The sequence below is a fragment of the Sorex fumeus genome, unplaced genomic scaffold (genome assembly GCF_029834395.1).
Source record: "Sorex fumeus unplaced genomic scaffold, SorFum_2.1 ptg000122l, whole genome shotgun sequence".
Lineage (NCBI taxonomy): Eukaryota > Metazoa > Chordata > Mammalia > Eulipotyphla > Soricidae > Sorex > Sorex fumeus.
Window position 1 is genome coordinate 11,665,143 of NW_026606179.1, and position 19,594 is coordinate 11,684,736.

Consider the following 19,594-nt stretch of genomic DNA (forward strand, 5'->3'; position numbering starts at 1 on the left):
TGGTTGTCCATTGATGAAATGTGGGGAGGTCTTCCTCCGAGAGGTGCAAGGCGGGGTGAGCGGGACGTGTCCTTGCTCCACGCGGAGCTATAAAGCATCTCCCCACACTGGCTGGGAAGAACAGCATTCCAGCGGGGTTGGAGGGAAGCCCCGCACCCCCTGGCTGCCTGCTCGGATCCTTCCCCAGGGTCCCTTCCATGATGCTCACCCCGACTGCTAAGAGACGCTTCTCACCGAGCATCCAGCTGGCGGTGCCCCAACTTTGCCCTGTCTTCCCTGGGCTGCTTCTCCTCCTGAGACTCGGTGACCAGCCTCCCTAGGAAAATAAAAAATGCAGAAATAAAATGTCCGGGGCAGGCTGCAAGCCCTCGCACTGTACGAACCCTTCCCGGCCCTAAAGCGCATTCTGTGGGTTTGGGGGCCACACCCAGCGCGGTGCTCAGGGCTTAACTCCTGGCTCTGCGCTCTTGCATCACTCCTGGTGGGGCTAGGGGAACTTTATGGGGTGCTGGAGATGGAATCTGGGTCGGCCGCGTGCCAGGCAAGTGCCCTCGCCGCGGTGCTATCTCTGTAGCCCCCAAAGCGCCTTTTTGAAAAGAGCCTCCTTGCGCGCCCGGGTAGAAGGTGTGTGGGGGGGGGGAAGGCCTGGGGTGGGGACTGGGGGGGGGGGCACGCCCGCGGGGGGCGCGCATGCGCGGCGCGCGCCCGGGAGCGGAGGGGGCTGGGCTCCCGCGGGAGGGGGCGTGAGCGGGCGGGGCCGGAACGTCTTTCTCCGGCTGCGGGCGGGAGGCGCCACTTCCCCGCCACACCGGTCATGGCTGCAGCTGCTCGGGGCCAGGTGGGTTCGCCGCTCGGGGCCGCCGGCTCGGGAGTGCCCCGGGGAGGAGCATTTCCGGGAAGGCCACTCTTTCGGGGCGCCGCTGCTGCGGGGTCCTGCGACGGGGAGGCGCGCGCGCGTGTGTGTATGTTGGTGGGGAGGGGGAGTCCCTCCTCGGAACCGAACCGGAGGTTTAACTGCAAGGGAGAAGAGAGTAACGTATGAAGAGAGGATCGGTCGGGAGATGTGCCGGGAAACTGCTTGGAGGAGGAGACAAGTATGGGCGCAGCACGGGGTGAGGGGCGGAGGATAAAGGGGGGGCACAGGTAGCTTTGTGGGGGGTTCCCCGGGACGGAGGGGGCGGGGACGGGGCGTATGGAACCGTTGGGGATGAAGGTATAGAGTTCCGTTCTCCTGGGGTCACTGGTCCTGTGTTTTGGGCGCTCAAGGTTAAGTGGATGTGAAATGTGTCTCCCCAGAGCCCCTGCTGGGAGGCTGTACGCCCTCCCACCCACCCCCCCTCCACCAGGTGTTGGAGACAGATGCTCGCCCCGAGAACCTCTTCCAGATGCCAGGTTGAAGCCGAGTTCCTATAGAAGAGGGTTTTTCAGGGTTCCAGCTCCCTGGGGGCTTCCAACCCCAGAAGGGAGGGGGTTGGAAGGTCAGAGTTTGATGCTTTCGGGGTATCGGGAATTGCTGGCCCCTGGCCCAGGCAATCTGGGTTTGGTGGTGACACTCAGGCTGTGAAGGGACAGCCTGGATTCTGGCGGGGAAGGCCTTGGGCATTGCTAGGGCAATCCTTTTCGGGGTTGGAAAAGCTTGGAGCTGGGTTTGGGGGGCTGAACCTGGGAGGCGTTTCTCTCCCTGGGGATTTTCTGAGCCAGGCTGTGTGGATTTGTTTCGGATGTGAAGGACAGAATTCGACTGTGACAGAAACTCTGCTGGCTTTGGACAGTTGGCAGCCACAGGCGGTGTGGGAAGGCAGGTCTGGAAGGTGGTGGGGACAGTCCTGGGCTATGATGAGCCCCAGGGGACATGGCCTCATGGGATGGGCGCAGGCCAGCCCTGGCCACCTCCCTCCAATGCACAGTCTTCCTAACTGCATTCTGTCTCTTCCTAATTGCATTAGCCCCTTCGACTCCCCCCATTCCCCCCCAGCAAAACCAGTCACATTGTGGGAAGTTCCTTTTGGCAGGTGGGAGTCTAGGCATGGGGTGGGGTGGAGGGGAACCTTGTTACGAGGGCATTGTCCCTAGAGGGCAGACTGGGTCGCCCACGTCCGCTGCCCAGCACTTTCTCTGCCAGGGGGGTGTGGTGTTCTGCCTTTCCTGAGTCCTGGCGGGTGCACCCCAGAGACGTTTCCTTTGGGTGCAGGCTGGCACTGCTCCATTGCCCAGGCTCTCGCATGCCTCTACAGCTCCCTCTCAGCCCGCCTGGTTCCTTTTTCCTCGTTCTAGTCTCTCCTCTCCTCACACTTGGCCATCTTCCTCTTGTTTTTCCTCTGTTTGTTTGGGGACCACGCCTGGCAATGCTCAGGGATCATTCCTGGTGGGACTTGAGTGACCCTATGGGATGCCGGGGATTGAACTTGGGTCAGCTGCATGAAAGGCAAGCCCCTTGCCCGCTGTCCTATTGTTCTGGCCTCATCGCTCTCCGGGATTTTTCCAGGTTTCACTTTGACTAAGTTTGTCCCTCGGCCCCTGCCCCCCTCCCCGTTTTTCTTTTTAAATAGATCTTTATCTATTTTGGCCTTGACTTCACTTCTATTTCCAAGTCTTTGTTCTTTAGTTTGTTCTTGGGGCTGGTGTGGGGTGGGGGTTCTGGGGCACTTTGGGGGGCTGAGGCCCAGGTCAGGGCTTCCACTGCAAATTACTCACAGCAGCTCTTCGATCTCTTTTCCTGGTCCCCAGTTTTACTTTCGATTTTGTTTGAGGGTCACACTTGACTGTGTCAGGGGGACTCCCAACTTGGTGTTTTGGGGTGGCTTCTGCTAGAACTCAAAGGACTCTAAGGGTGAGTAGATAGTCCAGTAAGGCGCTTGCCTTGCAAGTGGCCAACCCAGGTTTGATCCTGGCACCTCATAGAGCTCCTTGAGCCCTGCCAGGGGTGATCCCAGAACTTAGAACAAGAGCGAGCCTACCGCACCCCCGATTTTTGGGCCCCACCACCTGGCACTCAGGAATTACTCCTGGTGGAGATCAGGGGACCATATGGGATGCGGGGAACCATCCTGGATTGGCTGCGTGCAAGGTAAACCCCCTCCCGGCTGTACTACCTGTCTGTCTCCCAAGAGTAGGCCCTGAGCATGGCCAGGTTAGCCCCCAAACCAAAAACAAAGGTGCTGGGCATTGAAGCTGGGACTTTGCCCGCTAAGCTTACGCTCAACCCTTTGAGCCGTCTCCCCAGCCAAGCATCTCATTCTTGCTCATTCTTGTGTTACTCACTGTTTTTCCATTCAGGCTTCCTCTCGGGGCCTTCTCCTGCCCAGCTGCTGACTGTTTGCGTCCTGTGTTCTACCCTGTCCCTTTTGTGGCTGTCCCGGACTACCCTACTAGCCAGAGGGTGTCAGCGGGCACATGCTGGTCACACACCGCCACCTAGAGGCCGTGTCCTAGAACCACACCGTGACTCAGAGCCACCCACAGCCAGCCCAGACTGTCCCTGCTGCCCCTCCACCAGTGACTCACCTCCTGAGCAGTGCGGGAGGCCTTCTGCGGTCCCGAGGCTGATATCAGCATGCAGGGGGCTCCAGATGCCTGGGGCTGCCACACCCGAGACTGAGAACCCGGCCAGCTGCTGCGGCTTCAGCAGTGGGGAGCCTGGGCCATGAAGTTACCCCTGGGAAGTGAAGGGAACTGTAATCTCTGCTGCCCAAGTGAGGCTGAAAGAACTCAAACTTGATCTGAGGGAGAAGGGGCTGGGGCTGGGTCCTAGGTCTGAGGGAGGAGGGGCTGGGGGTCTGGATCCTGGGTCTGAGGAAGGAGGGGCTGGGGGTCTGGATCCTTTATCTGAGGGAGGAGGGGCTGGGGCCTAGAATCCCGGGGTCTGAAGGACGGACAGGGTGCCTAGACCCCAAGTCTGAGGGAGGAGGGGGAAGCAGTTTCTTCCTCTTGTTGGGATCTGGTTCGCGGGCCTCCCCTTACCTGGCACCATTGCACCGTCCACACCGTCCTCTGCTCAGGTCCTCTGCTTCTGAGCTCGGGTGTGGAGACCAAAGTTCCCTGGGGGCGGGCGCTCTGGCCTGGATCTGCCGGTGCCTGCTGGGAGGAGGGGCGGGAGCTACTCCAGCTCCCTCCCCAAGGCCTCTGCTTCCGCTCCCGGCTGGCTAGACCCCCCCCACCCCCGCCTCCAGCAGGCCAGAGGGGACCTCCAAGCCCAGAAGAGGTCAGAGGGGTGGGGGCCCAGGTTCTCCCGTCCTCACTGCTTTTCTCGCTTCTGTCCCCACCTTCAGATTTGGGCCCAGAAACTTCTCCTGGTTCCTTGGCTTCTGCGCAGCCCCAGAAGATATGCCTCCTCCAACTTCAAGGTGACGGGAGGTTGGAGGGTTCCCAAGCAGGGAGGGTCTGAGGGAGGAGGCCTTTGGGCCTGGGATTCGGTCTGAGAGAGGAGGTGGAGGTGGGTGGCCTGGTAGGGGCCAGGAGGGAATGGAAAGAGATGGATCTTGGCACCGGGGTTCCTGGGAGCTGTAGTTTTCCCCTCGGGAGCTTGTGGCATGATCCTGAGACACCAGTGTCCCTTGTGTTTCCCCAGGCTGCAGACCTGCAGCTGGAACTGACCAAGACACCCCAGCAGAAGCCGGCCACAAGCGAGGGCCTGGTCTTTGGGAAGACGTTCACTGACCACATGCTGATGGTGGAGTGGAATGCAGAGAAGGGCTGGACCCGGCCCCGCATCCAGCCCTTCCAGAACCTCTCACTGCACCCAGCCTGCTCTGCGCTCCACTATTCCCTGCAGGTGCCCCCACTGCCCCCTCCCCCCCCCCCCCACCTGGTTGGTCCCCCTGCCTGCTTCCTTCCACCTGCCCTGTCTGTGTTCTCTCTTGCCCCAGCCTAAACACTCAACCTCGGGAGTGTGCCATGTCCCAGGTCCTGTGGGGACCCCTTTCTCTTGAAGGCCTTCCCCGAAGGGCTGTGGCTGGAGCACAGCTGCCTGTCGCTGGGCTTGATCTCTGCCCATCTGCTCCCCCAAAAGTCACCAGAAAAGTAGAGGCCAGAGCAATAGTACAGCAGGGAGGGCATTTGCCTTGCACATGGCAGACCCAGTTCGATTCCCCAGCACCCCTGAGCCTCACCAGGAGTGATCCCTGAATGCAGAGCCACCTGAGCACAGCCTGAGCCAAAAAGATAACTATTCTGGAGAAACTGGGAGTGATATTCTTTTTTTTTTTTCCTTCTTTTTTTTCTTTTTGGGTCACACCCAGTGATGCTCAAGGGTCACTCCTGACTCTGTGCTCAGGAATTATTTCTGGTGATGCTCGGGGGACCATATGGGATGCTGGGAATAGAACCTGGGTCAGCCGCGTGCAAGGCAAACACCCTCCCTGCTGTACTATCACTTCAGCCCAAGTCAACTTATTTGCCTGCACTCGCTGACCAGGGTTTGATCCCTTGCACTGCCAAGGGGCCTCCAGCACCATCAGGTGTGGGACCCCAAAAGAGAAATCAGCCTAGCAAAGGGACAGTTCACAGAGAAGGAAGCACAGCTAGCCGCATGCAGATCAGTGGACGGGCGCTGCCTTCAGAACCTGAGCAATGCAGATTAGAATCACTTGTCAGGGACCAGAGCAGTAGAAGTGGGGAGGGCGTTTGCCTTGCAGGCTAACCCAGGTTCGATCCCCAGCACCCCAGATGGTCTCCCCAAGCACCGCCAGGAGTGATTCTTGAGTTCAGATCCAGGAGTCAGCCCTGAGTATTGCTGAGCATGACCCCCCGTCAAAAAAAAAGTCACTTAGGAAACTGGCAGATGAAAACCTTTGATAAGGGTAGCCGGATCCAGAAATCAAGCTTGGTGCATCCATGGGCAGACTGACCCAGCCCGCGCAGGGACACTGTGGCAATCCCTGCCATAGGATGATGGCATCCCTTTGCTCATGCTTGCGCCATCACACAGGGGGAGTCTGCCCCCACCCCCTGGGCTGCTCCTTGGGTGGGGCCCACTCTCATATGCACTCTCCTCGACTGGCACCACCTTGACACATGGCAAGAGGCTCTCTGACGCAGCTGTTGCAGAAATGGTGTAGGAGACTCCTTGCCCCGAGGGGGCATGTGTTAGAAGGCTGGCACTCACAACGGGGAGTGGAAGCCCAGCTGGGAACAGCCTCCAGGGCTCACTGGCTGCCCGAGGCTGTGCACCTGCACAGCCTTGAGCACAGCTAAGAGAGCTCAGTGGGTCAGAGGTGGAGACTGTCTGTCTGTTTTTCTGTCTGTCTGCTCTCCCCCTCCCTCCCTCACTCCCGCCACTGTACAGTCTCTTTCTCTGTCCAATCTCTCTCCCCCCTGCTGTTCAATCTCCCAATCTCTCTCTCTCTCTCTCTCCCCCCCCCCCAATCTCAGGGCTTACGCTTGTCTTTGTGCTCAGGGATCACTCCTAATGGTGCTCAGGGGACCATATGGGTTGCTGGGGTTCAGCTTCAGCGGCATTGAGAGAAGATTAGCTCCTGTTCCATCTCTCTGGCTTTTGGATATTGTATCATTTCAGCCTGTTTTCAGCGTTTTACAAAATCACTTTTGTTCGTTTGTTACTACACCTGGTAGTACTCAGGGGCAGTTCCCTGCCCAGCGCTCTGCAGGTGTGAGGCCAATTTTGATCCCAGACGTTGCACTGTCCCCTGAGCACCACTGGGAGCCCCGCTAGGGTCTCTGGCTCCCCAAAAAGAAAATAAATAAATAAAACTTTCTCCTCCACACTCCAGCCTGTTCTGGATCGCAGATCCTGTAGCCTGGAAAAGCCCAACTGGGCGCCTCCCCAATCTCTCTGTCCTCCACCTTTTCCCGCAACTCCGTTTCTGTGCATCCATCTCACCCTCCCCGCCCCCCCCCCCCACTTCCCGCCGTCTGTGCGGGGGCTCAGGTGGTCTCTATCCCCGCAGCTCTTCGAGGGCATGAAGGCCTACAAGGGCCCGGATGGGAAGGTGCGCCTCTTCCGCCCCTGGCTCAACATGGACCGGATGCTGCGCTCTGCCCTGCGCCTCTGCCTGCCGGTGAGGGGTGAGGGAGTGAGGGCCCTGGCGGTGGGGCGGAGCCTCCTGGAAGGGGCGGGGCCTCTGGGCGCCACCTGACTCCATGACCCTGCAGAGCTTTGACAAGGCCCAGCTGTTGGAGTGCATCCGGAGGCTGGTGGAGGTGGACAAGGACTGGGTGCCAGACAGCGCGGGCACCAGCCTCTACGTGCGCCCTGTCCTGATCGGCAACGAGGTGGGCTAGGGGATCAGATGGGGAGACCCCAACAAGGGAGATTGGACCCCGATTCCCAATCTCTGACACCCTCTGTGCCCGCGGCAGCCTTCGCTCGGTGTGAGCCACGCCTCCAGAGCCCTCCTGTACGTCATTCTCTGCCCGGTGGGCGCCTACTTCCCCGGAGACGCCTTGACTCCCGTGTCGCTCTTGGCGGACCCCACCTTCATCCGTGCCTGGGTGGGTGGGGTCGGCGACTGCAAACTGGGGGGGTAAGTGGCCCCTCCCATGGGCTCGGGCATGGCACGTGTCTGTGTGCCAGCTGCCCGTCCCAGTCATTTCGCATGTTGGGGACAGTGTGCTGCCAGAGGCGGTTCACTGCAGTTCAGGGAGGGTGGAGGTCTGTGGGGAAGCAGATGGGCACATGGGAGGCCCCAGAAATGAAGCTTCCACTGGGCTCCTTGCACTTTCCTTACCCTAGAAGCCTCCCGAAGCCCAAGCAGGGTTGGTGCTCCCCGCCCCACACCCATGTCTGCCGTAGTCCCTGGCCAGGAAATGTGGCACTAGGGGTACTGGCACAGCAAGAGGGGAAGGGCTGGTGCTGATCGGGAATTGGGGGGCTGTATGGGCCTTTGGGGGCTTCATTCCCATAGTTTGAATACGTACAGTGAAGTCTTAAAGACATGACCCTTCTCAGTAAAGGTAGGGACACAGAGGGGTGGGTATGGGCCTTGTACCCCAGGGGTCCTGAGCCGTGGGAGTTCCAATATCAGGGTGCTCATTAATGAACACAAACAGACTTTTTGGGGGTGGGTCACAGACTAACACCCTGTCTGAGTTTGTAGAGAAGGAAGACATTTCCTGGTGTAAGATTCCTTAGCCTCAGAAATACATACATTTAGGGGCTAGAATGATAGTGTTTGCCTTACACGCGTCCTAACCCAAGTTCAATCCCCAGCATCCCATATGGTCCCCTGAGTCCCCCAGGAGTGATCCCTCAGTGCACAGCATGCATCTCTTGGGTGTGGCCCAGAAACAAAAACGAATTTATTTGAGGGTGGTGGAACCTCTCACACATGAGTGATTTCTTATGGGGGCTGGGGGGCCTGGATGGGGGCAGAGTCGGGGATTTTTCAGAGAAGGACATTTGTCGGGATTCATAAGTCACAGTCCAGTCTGATCCCAGCCTGGGGGGGTGCTGGAAGGCTTGTGTGCCCTTAAGTGGGGGGCGAGGTCAGCTCTGTGTGGAAAAGTATTGTGGGACTGGAGTGATAGTACAGCAAGTGGGGCTCTTACCTTGCATATGGCTGACTCAGGTCCAGTCCCCAACACCCCATATGGTCCCCCAAGCCCCACCAGGATTGATTCCTGAGCAGAGATCCAGGAATAAGCTCTGCATACTGCAGGGTGTGTCCCAGAAACCAACAACAACAAAAAGAACAGAGTTGGGGCTTCCAGAAACCATGGAGGCGCTCCACTTCCTGTGGGGGGTGGCTGAAATGCAGGCTGAGAGGGGAAAAGGTTCCTGCAAAGGTGACCTCAACCGTGGGGGTGTGGTGGGGGGGGTGCCCTTCTGATCTGGGGAGAGGTTGGGAAGGGCCTGTGGCCTACCCAGAGAAACGTCCAGCACCTAGCTAGGGATTTGGTGGGGGAGCGGGGGAGTCACAGGAGGGGCTGGCCCGGTGACAGGTGGCTACTGTCTCTCAGGAACTACGGGCCCACTGTATTCGTGCAGCAAGAGGCCAAGAGGAAGGGCTGCGAGCAGGTCCTGTGGCTGTTTGGGCCTGATCACGAGCTCACCGAGGTGGGCACCATGAACATCTTCGTCTACTGGACCTACGAGGATGGGGGTAAGCCCCCGCCCAGCCCAGCCCAGCCCCGGCATGCGGGGGAGCGCGGGAGAACGGAAGGTAACCCTTATCCCCTGTCCCTCTAGTTCTGGAGTTGGTGACGCCCCCGCTGGACGGCGTCATCCTTCCCGGAGTTGTCAGGCAGAGTCTGCTGGACCTGGCGCAGTCCTGGGTGAGGCCCCGGAGCGGGGGTGTGGGGGGGGGGCTTGGGGGCCCCTGTACCCACGCACAGCCCTTCTCTCTGGGCGTCTCTCCCCCATCGTGTGTCTCCTGCCTGTCTCACCACCCTGGCGGTAGGAGAGTTGGGGCTCCACAGTGGGCCCCCCCCCCCCCTCACGGGTGCCTGAAATCCCCCGGGCTGCAGGGAGATTTCCGGGTGTCCGAGCGGAAGATCACCATGAAGGAGCTGACGCGGGCGCTGAAAGAAGGCCGGGTGCGGGAAGTCTTCGGTTCAGGCACCGCCTGCCAGGTCTGCCCGGTGCACCAGATCCTGTACCAAGGCCAGGTGAGGCGGTGGCGGCGGCGGCGGTGGGGAGGGAGATGGGGAGAGGGGAGGGGGCGGTGCTCATGGCGCACCTTCTTCCTCAGAACCTGCACATTCCCACCATGGAAAACGGCCCTGAGCTCATCCACCGCTTCCTGAAGGAGCTGAAGGCCATCCAGGTGGGCGTCCTGGCGGGGGCAGGGCACTGGAGGGAGTTCACTCTGGTGCAGATGCTAGTGGTGAGGCCCCTAAGACCCAGCCCTGTGGCTCTTCCCATTCGCGGGCACCGCCCCTTCCGCCTGCTCCTCCCACTCAGGCTACACCATTCCGTAGACTCCGCCCATTCGTAGGCCCACCCGTCCCGTAGGCTCCGCCCCAGACTCTGCCCGAGACAGCGAATCATCCTAAGGGGGAAACTCAGCGAAGAGCTTGTGCTTTTGTGAGGCCCCAGGTCCTCTCAGCCCCCTACACAAATCTAAGCGCCTGTTCTCTGGGCTGATTGCTTGGCTTGAGAAGGCCCCTTCTCCTGAGGATTTTAAGAACCCCTCTGACCATAGGAAGACGCCCCATGGATCTGCTGGAGTCTGGGCCACATCTCTCCGGCCTGAGAAATTCTGCCAGTCTCGTCCAAGCCACTCTCTCCCACTCCCCATGGTCGTGCACAGGCTTCCGGGAAGTGGACTACATTTCCCATGGGAGCTTGGGGCACGATGCCTAAAGCCCTCAGCTCAGGGCACCGCGGGGGCCTGCTGGGTGTTGCAGTCTAGATTCCTGCTCAGTCTCTGCCTCTCGTCCCCAGAATGGAACCAAAGGACACGAGTGGATGTTGCAAGTGTGATGCTGCAGTCTGTGCCCGACCAGCCGTCGGACCCATCAGCCCGTAGCCCTAGTCCCTGCTGGACCCTCGTCTTCATACCAAGGACTCACCCCAAGTGCAATAAGACTGAAGGCCTGGGCCGGGGGCGCCCGGGTCTCTGGGCCCCGCGGGGTTGCTATATTCCCAAAGCCATAAGGGCCAGAACCAGTCGTCTTGGCTCCAAGCCCCATCTCTCAGGCCTGGGGATCTAGATCCCCGAAGCTCCGTTTGGGGGGGTCAAAAGAATGCATTTTGACCCCGAACTCCACCTCCGTTTCCAGGCTGGATCTCCCAGCAGTGCCATTGATAGATTTGTCTTTTTTTTCTTGCTGCGGTTTTGAAATAAAATGCCAAAGAACAAGATATTCGCTGCCATCTCAGGGGCACCCCTCGGGACACCCAGGCACCACCATCCTTGGCCTGTTTCTTTTCCCAAACCAGCAGAGCCAGCCCCAGTGTCCTGGTTTATCCTGGATATTCTGGCGAATATCCTCACTACTCCCATGCTGAGCTTAGCCTCTCCTGGCACCCCCAGACATCTCCCCACTTCCCTGCCTAGGGGACACCTACCTTCCATCAGTCACTGACCCTCACTTCTGTCCCCCAAATCCATGCAACCCCCTGGAGCCCTGTCCGATCCTCACTCTGGTTGATCTCCCTCTCCTGTACCCCTTCAGGGAGGGCCCCCAAGGGGTCAGTGGTCATCCCCAGCTTTACCTGCCCAGGTTTTTCCAGCCCACACAGCTGGAGCAACAGAGAGGGCCCTGGCAGAGGGCCCCTGAGGGGTGAAGAGCAAGTGTAAGACTTGACCCGTTGTTGGTCTATGACCCTGGCTGGTACTTCAGTGCCATAGGAGGCAGCGCTGCTCAGGCCTGCTGTGCTGGGGAGCCCCACCCAGGGTTCTCCAGAGCCAGTGCCAGGAGCTAAACTGGGGTCCGCATGCAGGAAGGCACCTTATCTGGTTATCTGGTGCCAGACCAGCAGGTGCAGCTTTTTTTTCTGACACTGTGGGGCTCATAGGGGGCCTGTCTTGTAGTCATCAGTAGGGGCTCAGCATTCTGATTTGTTGGGGCAACAGCTGACCCTTGCCACATCTTCTCCTCAGTTCCCTCTTGTCAGTGATTGCTCAAAGGACAGTCTTGGGCCAAGGGGATGTAAGGGGAAACTGCCTGGAGGCCTCTGGGGAATCTCTTGATGAAAGAACTTGGTACTGTGGGGTGTGGCTCAGTTCTAGAGCACTCCATGTGTGAGGTCCTGGTTTCAGCTTAATCCCTGGCACTAGTTCCATTTACATACAGAGGTGCTACCATTATTTTTGTCTTCTGTCTTTGGTAGTGATGAGCCAGATGAGTGATGGTTGGAGCTGCTGTAGTCATTTTGTGCCCCTGAGTAGTGCCCACATGCAGCATAGCTCTCTGCATTCTCCAACCATGAAACTTATAGTTAATTATGTTTCCTGGTTCTGTACTTAGAAATTACTCCTGGCAGTGCTCAGGTAACCATATGGGATGGAACCCGTGTGCAAGGCAAATGCCCTACCTGCTGTAATATCTGCTGTACTATCACTATAACCCTTAAGCCACATAAAGAAAATTGTCACTTAGGTTCTAAGGTTAAAGTATATTTTATGGTTTTGATATACAATATTATTGTATCTTCATCACGTGGAAATGCCCTTACACCCTCTGCCACTGTCCCTTGTCATTTCAAGTCCTCTTCCTCCTCATCTCCCACAACTTGGTAATCCCAATTCTGCAGCCAAAGTCCAAGGAAGGGTTTGTCATTAAATTGTATCTGTTTCCTTGTTTTGTCTCTGTTCCACTAGTAAGTGCAATCATAAGTCTGAATTTGTTCTCTTTCTGACTCATCTGGGGCTTAACACAATCCCCTCCAGTTCCACTCAAGCTGCAGCAAACTGCAAGATTTTATCTTCGCTTAGAGCTGAGTGATATTCCTTTGTGTATGTTGGGACACACCGGCGGTGCTCAGGGCTCAGGGCTCACTCCTGGTGGTGCTTGGGGAACCATAAAGGGTGTGGGGGATTGGCCACATGCAAGGCAAGCTCCCTACCTGTGGTACTATCACTCTGGCCCACCTTTGTGTCTGCTTAAAGCTGGCTTTCTGTTTGCTTTTCATTATTTTTACTTGGATTTTGAATTTTTCTTGACTATGACAGGCAGTCTTCCTTCGTTGAAGGGTCAGGTGAATGAGACCAGTTGTAGTTACTGGTTTTGGCATATTGAATACACAGCGGATAGCTTGCCAGGCTCTTCCGTGCAGGCGGAATACTCTCGGTAGCTTGCCAGTCTTTCCGAGAGGGATAGAGGCTTTTGGGGTGACATCTAATCACCCTTGTAGTGTTACCATATTTGAACCCTATCAAATATGGTACGACAATTCCAGAAGATGGGTATTTAGTGTTTTATGATGTGTCGCGGCCTCGCGGGTCCAGAAAGCATCCTGGAGTGTGGCGACAGCTGGGTAGTGGAAGTAGTGTCGAGAGTGGAAGTCTGCCAGTGGGGTATTTATCTGGGTAGGGTGGGTCTCCTGTGCACAATTCGATCCCTGGGTGGTTGATGGAAGCAGACAGGGCAGGGTAGGGTGGGGCTCCTGATTAGAATCCCTCTGTCACCTGTGGTGGTGGGAGCAAGCAGAGAAGCTCTGTCCCTGGGTCCGCCGAGCCTGGAGTCCAAGGTCTCAGAGAGTTCCGCTTATCTTGTTCTGTGGGTCTTCAGTCGTGCGTGGGTCTCGGCCGGAGCTGCCACGCGGGTCCGGAAAGCGTCCTGGAATGTGGCGACGGCTGGGTAGTGGAAGTAGTGTCCAACGAAGGAAGACTGCAGTATTCTGTTGAGATGGAAGCGGTCATTGAAGCCCTAGCCAATCAGGGTATTCAAGCCCAATACATCAGGATCCTCCGTGAGCTGTATTGCGGATTCACTACCAGGATCTCACCATTCTACAAAGAAGTGATCGTTGATGTCAAGAGAGGGGTTCGGCAGGGTGATACCATTTCACCGAAACTCTTCAGTGTCACCCTCGAGAACATCATGCGACGACTGGAATGGGAAGGAATGGGAGTGAAGATAGATGGTCGGCAACTACACCACCTCCGCTTTGCTGATGACATTGTTTTAATAACACCAAACATCAGTCAAGCGGCACAAATGCTGGCGACTTTGACCGTGAGTGTGGAAAGGTAGGACTACAGCTGAATCTTACGAAGACAATGTTTATGAGAAACAGCCTTGTTCCTGACGCCCCATTCGCTCTCAATGGAACGACCATCTCCGAATGCAACAGCTATGTGTACCTAGGTCGAGAGGTCAACATGACAAATGACCTGGCACCCGAGCTGCGCAGGAGGAAGAAAGCGGCTTGGAACGCCTTCAAGAACGTCGAAGAAATAGCTAAGAGGACGAAGAACCTCCGGCTCCGGGCACATCTCTTTGATTCCACTGTTCTTCCTGCATTAACATATGCCTCAGAGACCTGGGCCCTACGCAAACAGGATGAGAACGCTATTCAGGTCTCCCAAAGAAGAATAGAAAGAGCTATGCTTGGAATATCACGTTTCACTCAAATGAGAGAGAGAATCTGGAGTTCTGACATCCGTCGACGATCAAGAATCAGGGACGCTGTCTCATATGCCAAGGTGTCGAAAATCAGATGGGCTGGTCACGTAATGAGATTTAAAGATGACCGTTGGACTAGAGCTGTTACTGATTGGATTCCACGGGATGTCAAAAGACCGCGTGGCCGCCCACCTACCAGATGGTCAGACTTCTTCGTCAAGATCATGAACAATCGGTTTGAGGCCCTTCATGTTCCCGGAGCGAACAGATGCCATTGGGCTACACTAGCACGCGACAGGGACAAATGGAGACGTTACTGGCGCCCGCTCGAGCAAATCGACGACTAACGGGAAGTTAAGTGATTAAGTGATGACAGGCAGTCAAAGGCTTCTCTGCTGCTTGGCTCCTGCCCAGGGTGGTACTGATTGAACTAGGGAGAGGCCTTGAGGCCAGGAGTCAATTGAGTTGCTGGATATAACTGAGCTCTAAAGAACTTGAGGCTCAGGTTTGAATCCTGAGCAGGATGATCAAAGAAGAGGAAGTAACCTGGTTATGGGATTAAAAACCAGCGAGAGACCTTCTTGAGAGGCTGAGATAAACCCACCTTTAGAAAGAGTGGAGTGAAACAGATAGGTGAAACAGATAAATGTGGTTTTGTATAATACACTGACACTTGACCACTTGGTTTGCATTCACCTGGGCTCTGAAGTGGGCACTTGTTTCCATCTGAGGGCTCCCCATTCAGCGATTTGCCAACGGTAGGGCCAGAGAAACAGTACAGGGGTCCAGGTGCTTGCCATGCACATGACTAACCCTGATTTGATTCTGGCACCCCAGATGGTCCCCCAAGCCCCACCAGGAGAGATCCTTGAGTGCAGAGCCAGGAGTAAGCCCTGAGCACTACTGGGTGCGGCCCAAAAGACAAATAGTGAAAACAAAATGAGTACTTGAAAAAAAGTCTTTGGGTAGGGTTCAACGGTGGTACCTCTGGGGCTTTGGTGTGAGGTCAGGAGTTTGATCCCCTGCACCATTCCACGTGCCCCAGTTCCGCCCTTTGGCACTCCCCAACCATTCCAGGGACTACAAAGGGAAGGGGGAATGAAAAAGCAACGAAGAACAAGACAAAATTGAGAAAAAGGAGTTGGAGAGAGAGTACAGCAGGAGGGCAGTTGCCTAGCATGCGGTCTACCTGGGTTCAATCCCTGGTTTTCTCCTGAGTTCTGCCAAGAGTGATTCCTAAGTGCTGAACTAGGAGTAACCCTTGAGCATCGCTGGGTGTGCCCCACCCCGCCAATAAAACAAGAGAGATAGAAGGAAAACTTAATATTTGAGATGATAAAATTAAAACAAACGAAAAAAACCAAAATCCTTCAAAAACTAGAAATTGTGCTTCCAATGACCCCACAATACCACTTCTGGGAATATATCCCAAGGATGCAAAAAAAAAGCACAGTAGGAATGACATCTGTACCTATATGTTCATTGCAGCACTGTCTACAATAGCCAAAATCTGGAAACAACCCAAGTGCCTGAGAACAGACAACTGGTTAAAAAAACTTTGGTACATCTGCACTGTAGCACTGTCCTCCCATTGCTCATCGATTTGCTTGAGCAGGCACTAGTAACATCTCCATTGTGAGACTTGTTACTGTTTTTGGCATATCGAATACGCCACAGGTAGCTTGCCAGTCTCTCCAAGAGGGATGGAGGAATTGAACCCGGGTCAGCCATGTACAAGGCAAATGCCCTACCCGCTGTGCTATCACTCCAGCCCTTGGTATATCTACACAATGGAATACTATGCAGCTGTTAGGAGAGATGAAGTCATGAAATTTGCTTATAAGTGGATAGGCATGGAGAGTATCATGCTAAGTGAAATGAGTCAGACAGAGAGGGACAGGTATAGAAGGACTGCACTCATTTGTGGAGTATAAAATTGCTCCATAGCTGGGGGGGTGATGGGAAGAGAAGGCAGCTGGAATAGAGAAGGGATCACTAAGATAATGATGGTTGGAGAAATCAGTTGGGATGGGAGATGTGTGCTGAAAGTAGATAAAGGAGCAAGCATGATAACCTCTCAGTATCTGCATTGCAAACCATAATGCCCAAAAGTAGAGAGAGTATGGAGAATATTCTCTGCCACGCAGGCAGGGGAAGGGTGGGAAAGTGGGGGTATACTGGGGATATTGGTGGTGGGGAATGTGCACTGGTGGAGGGATGGATGTTTAATCATTGTGTGATTGTAACTAAAACATGAAAGCTTGTAACTATAACTCACGGTGATCCAATAAAATAAAATAAAATAAATAAATAAATAAAACGACTAAACAATCTGACAGAGAAACAGAGGCAGAGAGAGATGCTCACTGGGCTGGAACGCAAGCTTTGCATACAGGTGGACGGGGTCCTATCTCCCAGCACCTTATCACCGCCTGGAGAGACCCCGGAGCACAGAAAGGTGTGTCATCCCCTAAACTCTGCCTGGTGTGGCCCGCAAAAAAAGAAGAAAAATTCAGCGGATCAGCGCCAGTCACCGTGTCACCGGCCTAAAGCCGCAGCGCCATCTGGTGGTTAGGGTTGGGATAAACCCTTAAAAAGCTAAATGAACCAGAAAATTGGTTTGAGTGAGAACTAACACAACTTGGAGGGTCTCCAATGCGTGATTGACTAAGAACTTTCACTATGAGAATTACGAACATCTGTGTGATGAGGTCAGTGAGTGCAGCTGGTAAAGAGCTTGTCTTGCACACGGCTGACTCCAGTTTGAATCATAGGTACCACATACGGTCCTCAGCACAGGTAGGTGTGATCCCTGAGCACAGAGCCAGGAGTAATTCCTGAGCACCGCTGTATGTGGTCAGGGAAAAAAAGAAAGAGAAGCAAAGCAAAGCAAAACAAAACAAAATAAAACATCTGCAGGACACATAACTGGTAAGATGCACGGCTCTGTTTTCGCTGATTGGATTTTCACTTTCTTCTTCTTCTTCTTCTTCTTATTATTATTATATATAAATATAAATATATAAATATATGCCTCTTGGAGATCCCGGAAAACTACCAAGAGTATCCTGCCCACACGGAATACTCTGGCAAGCTCCCCGTGGCATATTCGATATGCCAAATACAATAACGACCACAGATCTCATTCCCCTGACCCTGAAAGAGCCTCCAGTCGTTGGGAAAAGATGAGTAAGAAAAGGCTGCTAAAATCTCAGGGCTGGGAGGAATAGAGACATTACTGGCGTCTGCTCGAGTAATTCAAAGATCAACAGGATGACAATGATATAGTTCTTCCTCCTCCTCCTCCTCCTCCTCCTCCTCCTCCTCCTCCTCCTCCTCCTCTTCTTCTTCTTCTTCTGCTAGGGTTGGAACCTGAGGCCTCAATACATGCAAGGAAAACCCTCTACCACTGAACTATATCCCAGGTATTTTATTATTAATTGTGTTTATTACTTTTTCTTGGGGGAAGAGGCTATGGGAAGCCATACACAGTCGTGCTCAGGAGTGACCCGTGGTGGTTCTTAGGGATCAAACCTGTCAGTGGCACGCAAGGCAAAGAGCTTAACCGTAGCACTGTCTACAGCTGAGCCGTCTTGCACTATGGGTTGGGATTCCATCTTCTCTTTATCCACTCATCTGTCAATGAACAGTAGGATTGTTTCCACATCTTGGTTGTCTTAAATTGTGCTGCAATTAACAGATATCTTCAGGAGAGCAGACATCTTTCCAAATCAGTGTTTTTGTGAGTTTGGGATAAATGCCCAGGAGTGGATCGTAAGGATCCTAAAATTACATCTGTAATTTTTTCATAAATCTCCAGGCCATTTCCCATGGGGCTTGCAGGCTTCCACCAGTTTGCATTCTCCCCAATGGTGAGGAAAATTCCTTCTTTTCTTTTCTCTTTTTTTTTTCTTTTTGGGTCACACCTGGCGTTGCTCAGGGATTACTCCTGGCTCTGCACTCAGGAATCACTCCTGGTGGTGCTCAGGGAACCATATGGGATGTTGGGAATCGAACCTGGGTTGGCCACATGCAAGGCAAAAGCCCTACCCGCTGTGCTATTGCTACAGCCCCAGAAAGTTCCTTCTTATCCACATTTCCAACACTTGTTTCTGGTCTTGTTGAGATGCACATAGGTGTGAGGGATGCAGTTCATTGACGTTCTAATTTACATCACTTGGGAAAACTGTTTTGTGATACTTAAGAAACACATGGGTGTCAGAGAATGCAGTGGGGAAGTTGCTAACCTTGCATGCAACTGACCCGGGTTGGATCCCCGGCACTGCTTATGACCACCCCCGGGGTCCCGGAAGTGATCTCTGACCACAGAGGCAGAACTAAATTCTGAACACCACAGGGTGGAGTTCCCCGTCCCCCACTGAAGAAAAAGGCAAAGACAAAAGGTTACATATTGTGGGGCCAGGGAGATGGCTGTAAGGGATGATTCAGGCTTTGGATAAAAACCAACTCCAACAGAAAGTTTTTATGTATGTATTTATTTATTTATTTATTTATTTATTGCTTTTTGGGTCACACCCGGCGATGCTCAGGGGTTACTCCTGACTCTGCACTCAGGAATTACTCCTGGTAGTGCTCAGGAGGCCACATGGGACTCCGGGGATTAAACCCGGGTTGACCGCGTGCAAAGCAAATGCCCTACCCGCTGTACTATTGCTCCGGCCCCGCAGAAGCTTTTTAAACTATTTAATTTAAAAGAAAGTAGGGAGGTTGGACTGGAGCAATACCCAGTATGGAGTATGGTGGGTAGAGTGCTTGCCTTGCACGCAGTCAGTCTGGGTCCATTCTCCAGTACTCCATACGTTCTCCCCAGCACTGCCAGAAATGACTCATGAGCACCACCGGGTGCAACCCTCTCCCCACAAAAGTGAGGGTACTTGGAAGTAGAGAGGGGCCAAAAAAGAAAGCGGGGTGCAGAGAAATAGCGAAGGTGTCTTAGCATGTCTGCCCCACCTTGCAAGTGTTTTTTTTTTTTTTTTTTTTTTTGCGAGTTAAAATCCCGTATGTGGGGCCAGAGCGATAGTACAGTGGGTAGGGCGTTTGCCTTGCACGCAGCCAACCTGGGTTCCATCTCCGGCATCCCAATATGGTCCCCCAAGCAACGCCAGGAGTGATTCCTGAGTACAGAGCCAGGAGTAACCCCTGAGCATCGCCAGGTGTGACCCCCTCCCCAATAACAACAACGTAATCCAGACGCGGACCAGAGGGATATCACAGCAAGAAGGGCATTTACCTTGCATGCCACTGACCTGGCTTCGATCCCTGGCATGTCACACAAAGTCCTCCAGAACTACCTCGAGTGGGGATTTGGACCATCTGGTTGCCTGGGGAAGAGTTTTCCAAGCAAAGGGACTGTCAGAGGGCCCATGGCTAGAAGGTGCCAAATGCATTAAAAACAGCCCAGAAAGGGCTGAAGAGGAACCTGACCTTCCCCGTCCGTAACGGGCGCCCCTGGCGGCTCTGCGTGGAACTGCTCGCGTCAGACGCGGGCGGCGGGACCCTTGGTTCACGGTGGGCAACTCAAGAAGTGCGGGAATTCCTGAGCCGTCAATTCGCTGAGACTGACCTGGCAGAAAATTTTTGCAAGTGATTCTGACAACCACCC

At 54.7% G+C, this 19,594-nt stretch overlaps 1 protein-coding gene and 1 long non-coding RNA gene across 2 annotated transcripts; one reads left to right on the plus strand and one right to left on the minus strand.

Moving 5' to 3' along the window:
- Positions 1-209: 209 nt before the first annotated feature.
- LOC130043594 (uncharacterized) lies at positions 210-4,025 on the minus strand. Its single transcript, XR_008795365.1, has 3 exons — positions 3,961-4,025; positions 3,505-3,655; positions 210-316 (listed from the first exon to the last, which is right to left on the minus strand). It is a non-coding gene; the product is annotated as an uncharacterized LOC130043594 (long non-coding RNA).
- Positions 749-10,762, plus strand: BCAT2 (branched chain amino acid transaminase 2). The gene is made up of 11 exons (XM_056135996.1): positions 749-838; positions 4,269-4,343; positions 4,568-4,771; positions 6,906-7,016; positions 7,111-7,230; positions 7,318-7,481; positions 8,917-9,059; positions 9,146-9,231; positions 9,424-9,564; positions 9,648-9,722; positions 10,343-10,762. Exons 1-11 carry the CDS (start codon positions 815-817, stop codon positions 10,379-10,381), a joined length of 1,182 nt encoding a protein of 393 aa, XP_055991971.1. The 5' UTR covers positions 749-814; the 3' UTR covers positions 10,382-10,762.
- The last annotated feature ends 8,832 nt before the right edge of the window (positions 10,763-19,594 follow it).

What these genes read in the sequence shown, in the direction of transcription:
- BCAT2 (XM_056135996.1), top strand. Translation starts at nt 815, where the DNA reads ATGGCTGCAGCTGCTCGGGGCCAG. An exon ending in ATGCCTCCTCCAACTTCAAG is followed by an intron (nt 4,344 to 4,567) that starts GTGACGGGAGGT and finishes GTGTTTCCCCAG; the next exon opens with GCTGCAGACCTGCAGCTGGA. An exon ending in AGATCCTGTACCAAGGCCAG is followed by an intron (nt 9,565 to 9,647) that starts GTGAGGCGGTGG and finishes CTTCTTCCTCAG; the next exon opens with AACCTGCACATTCCCACCAT.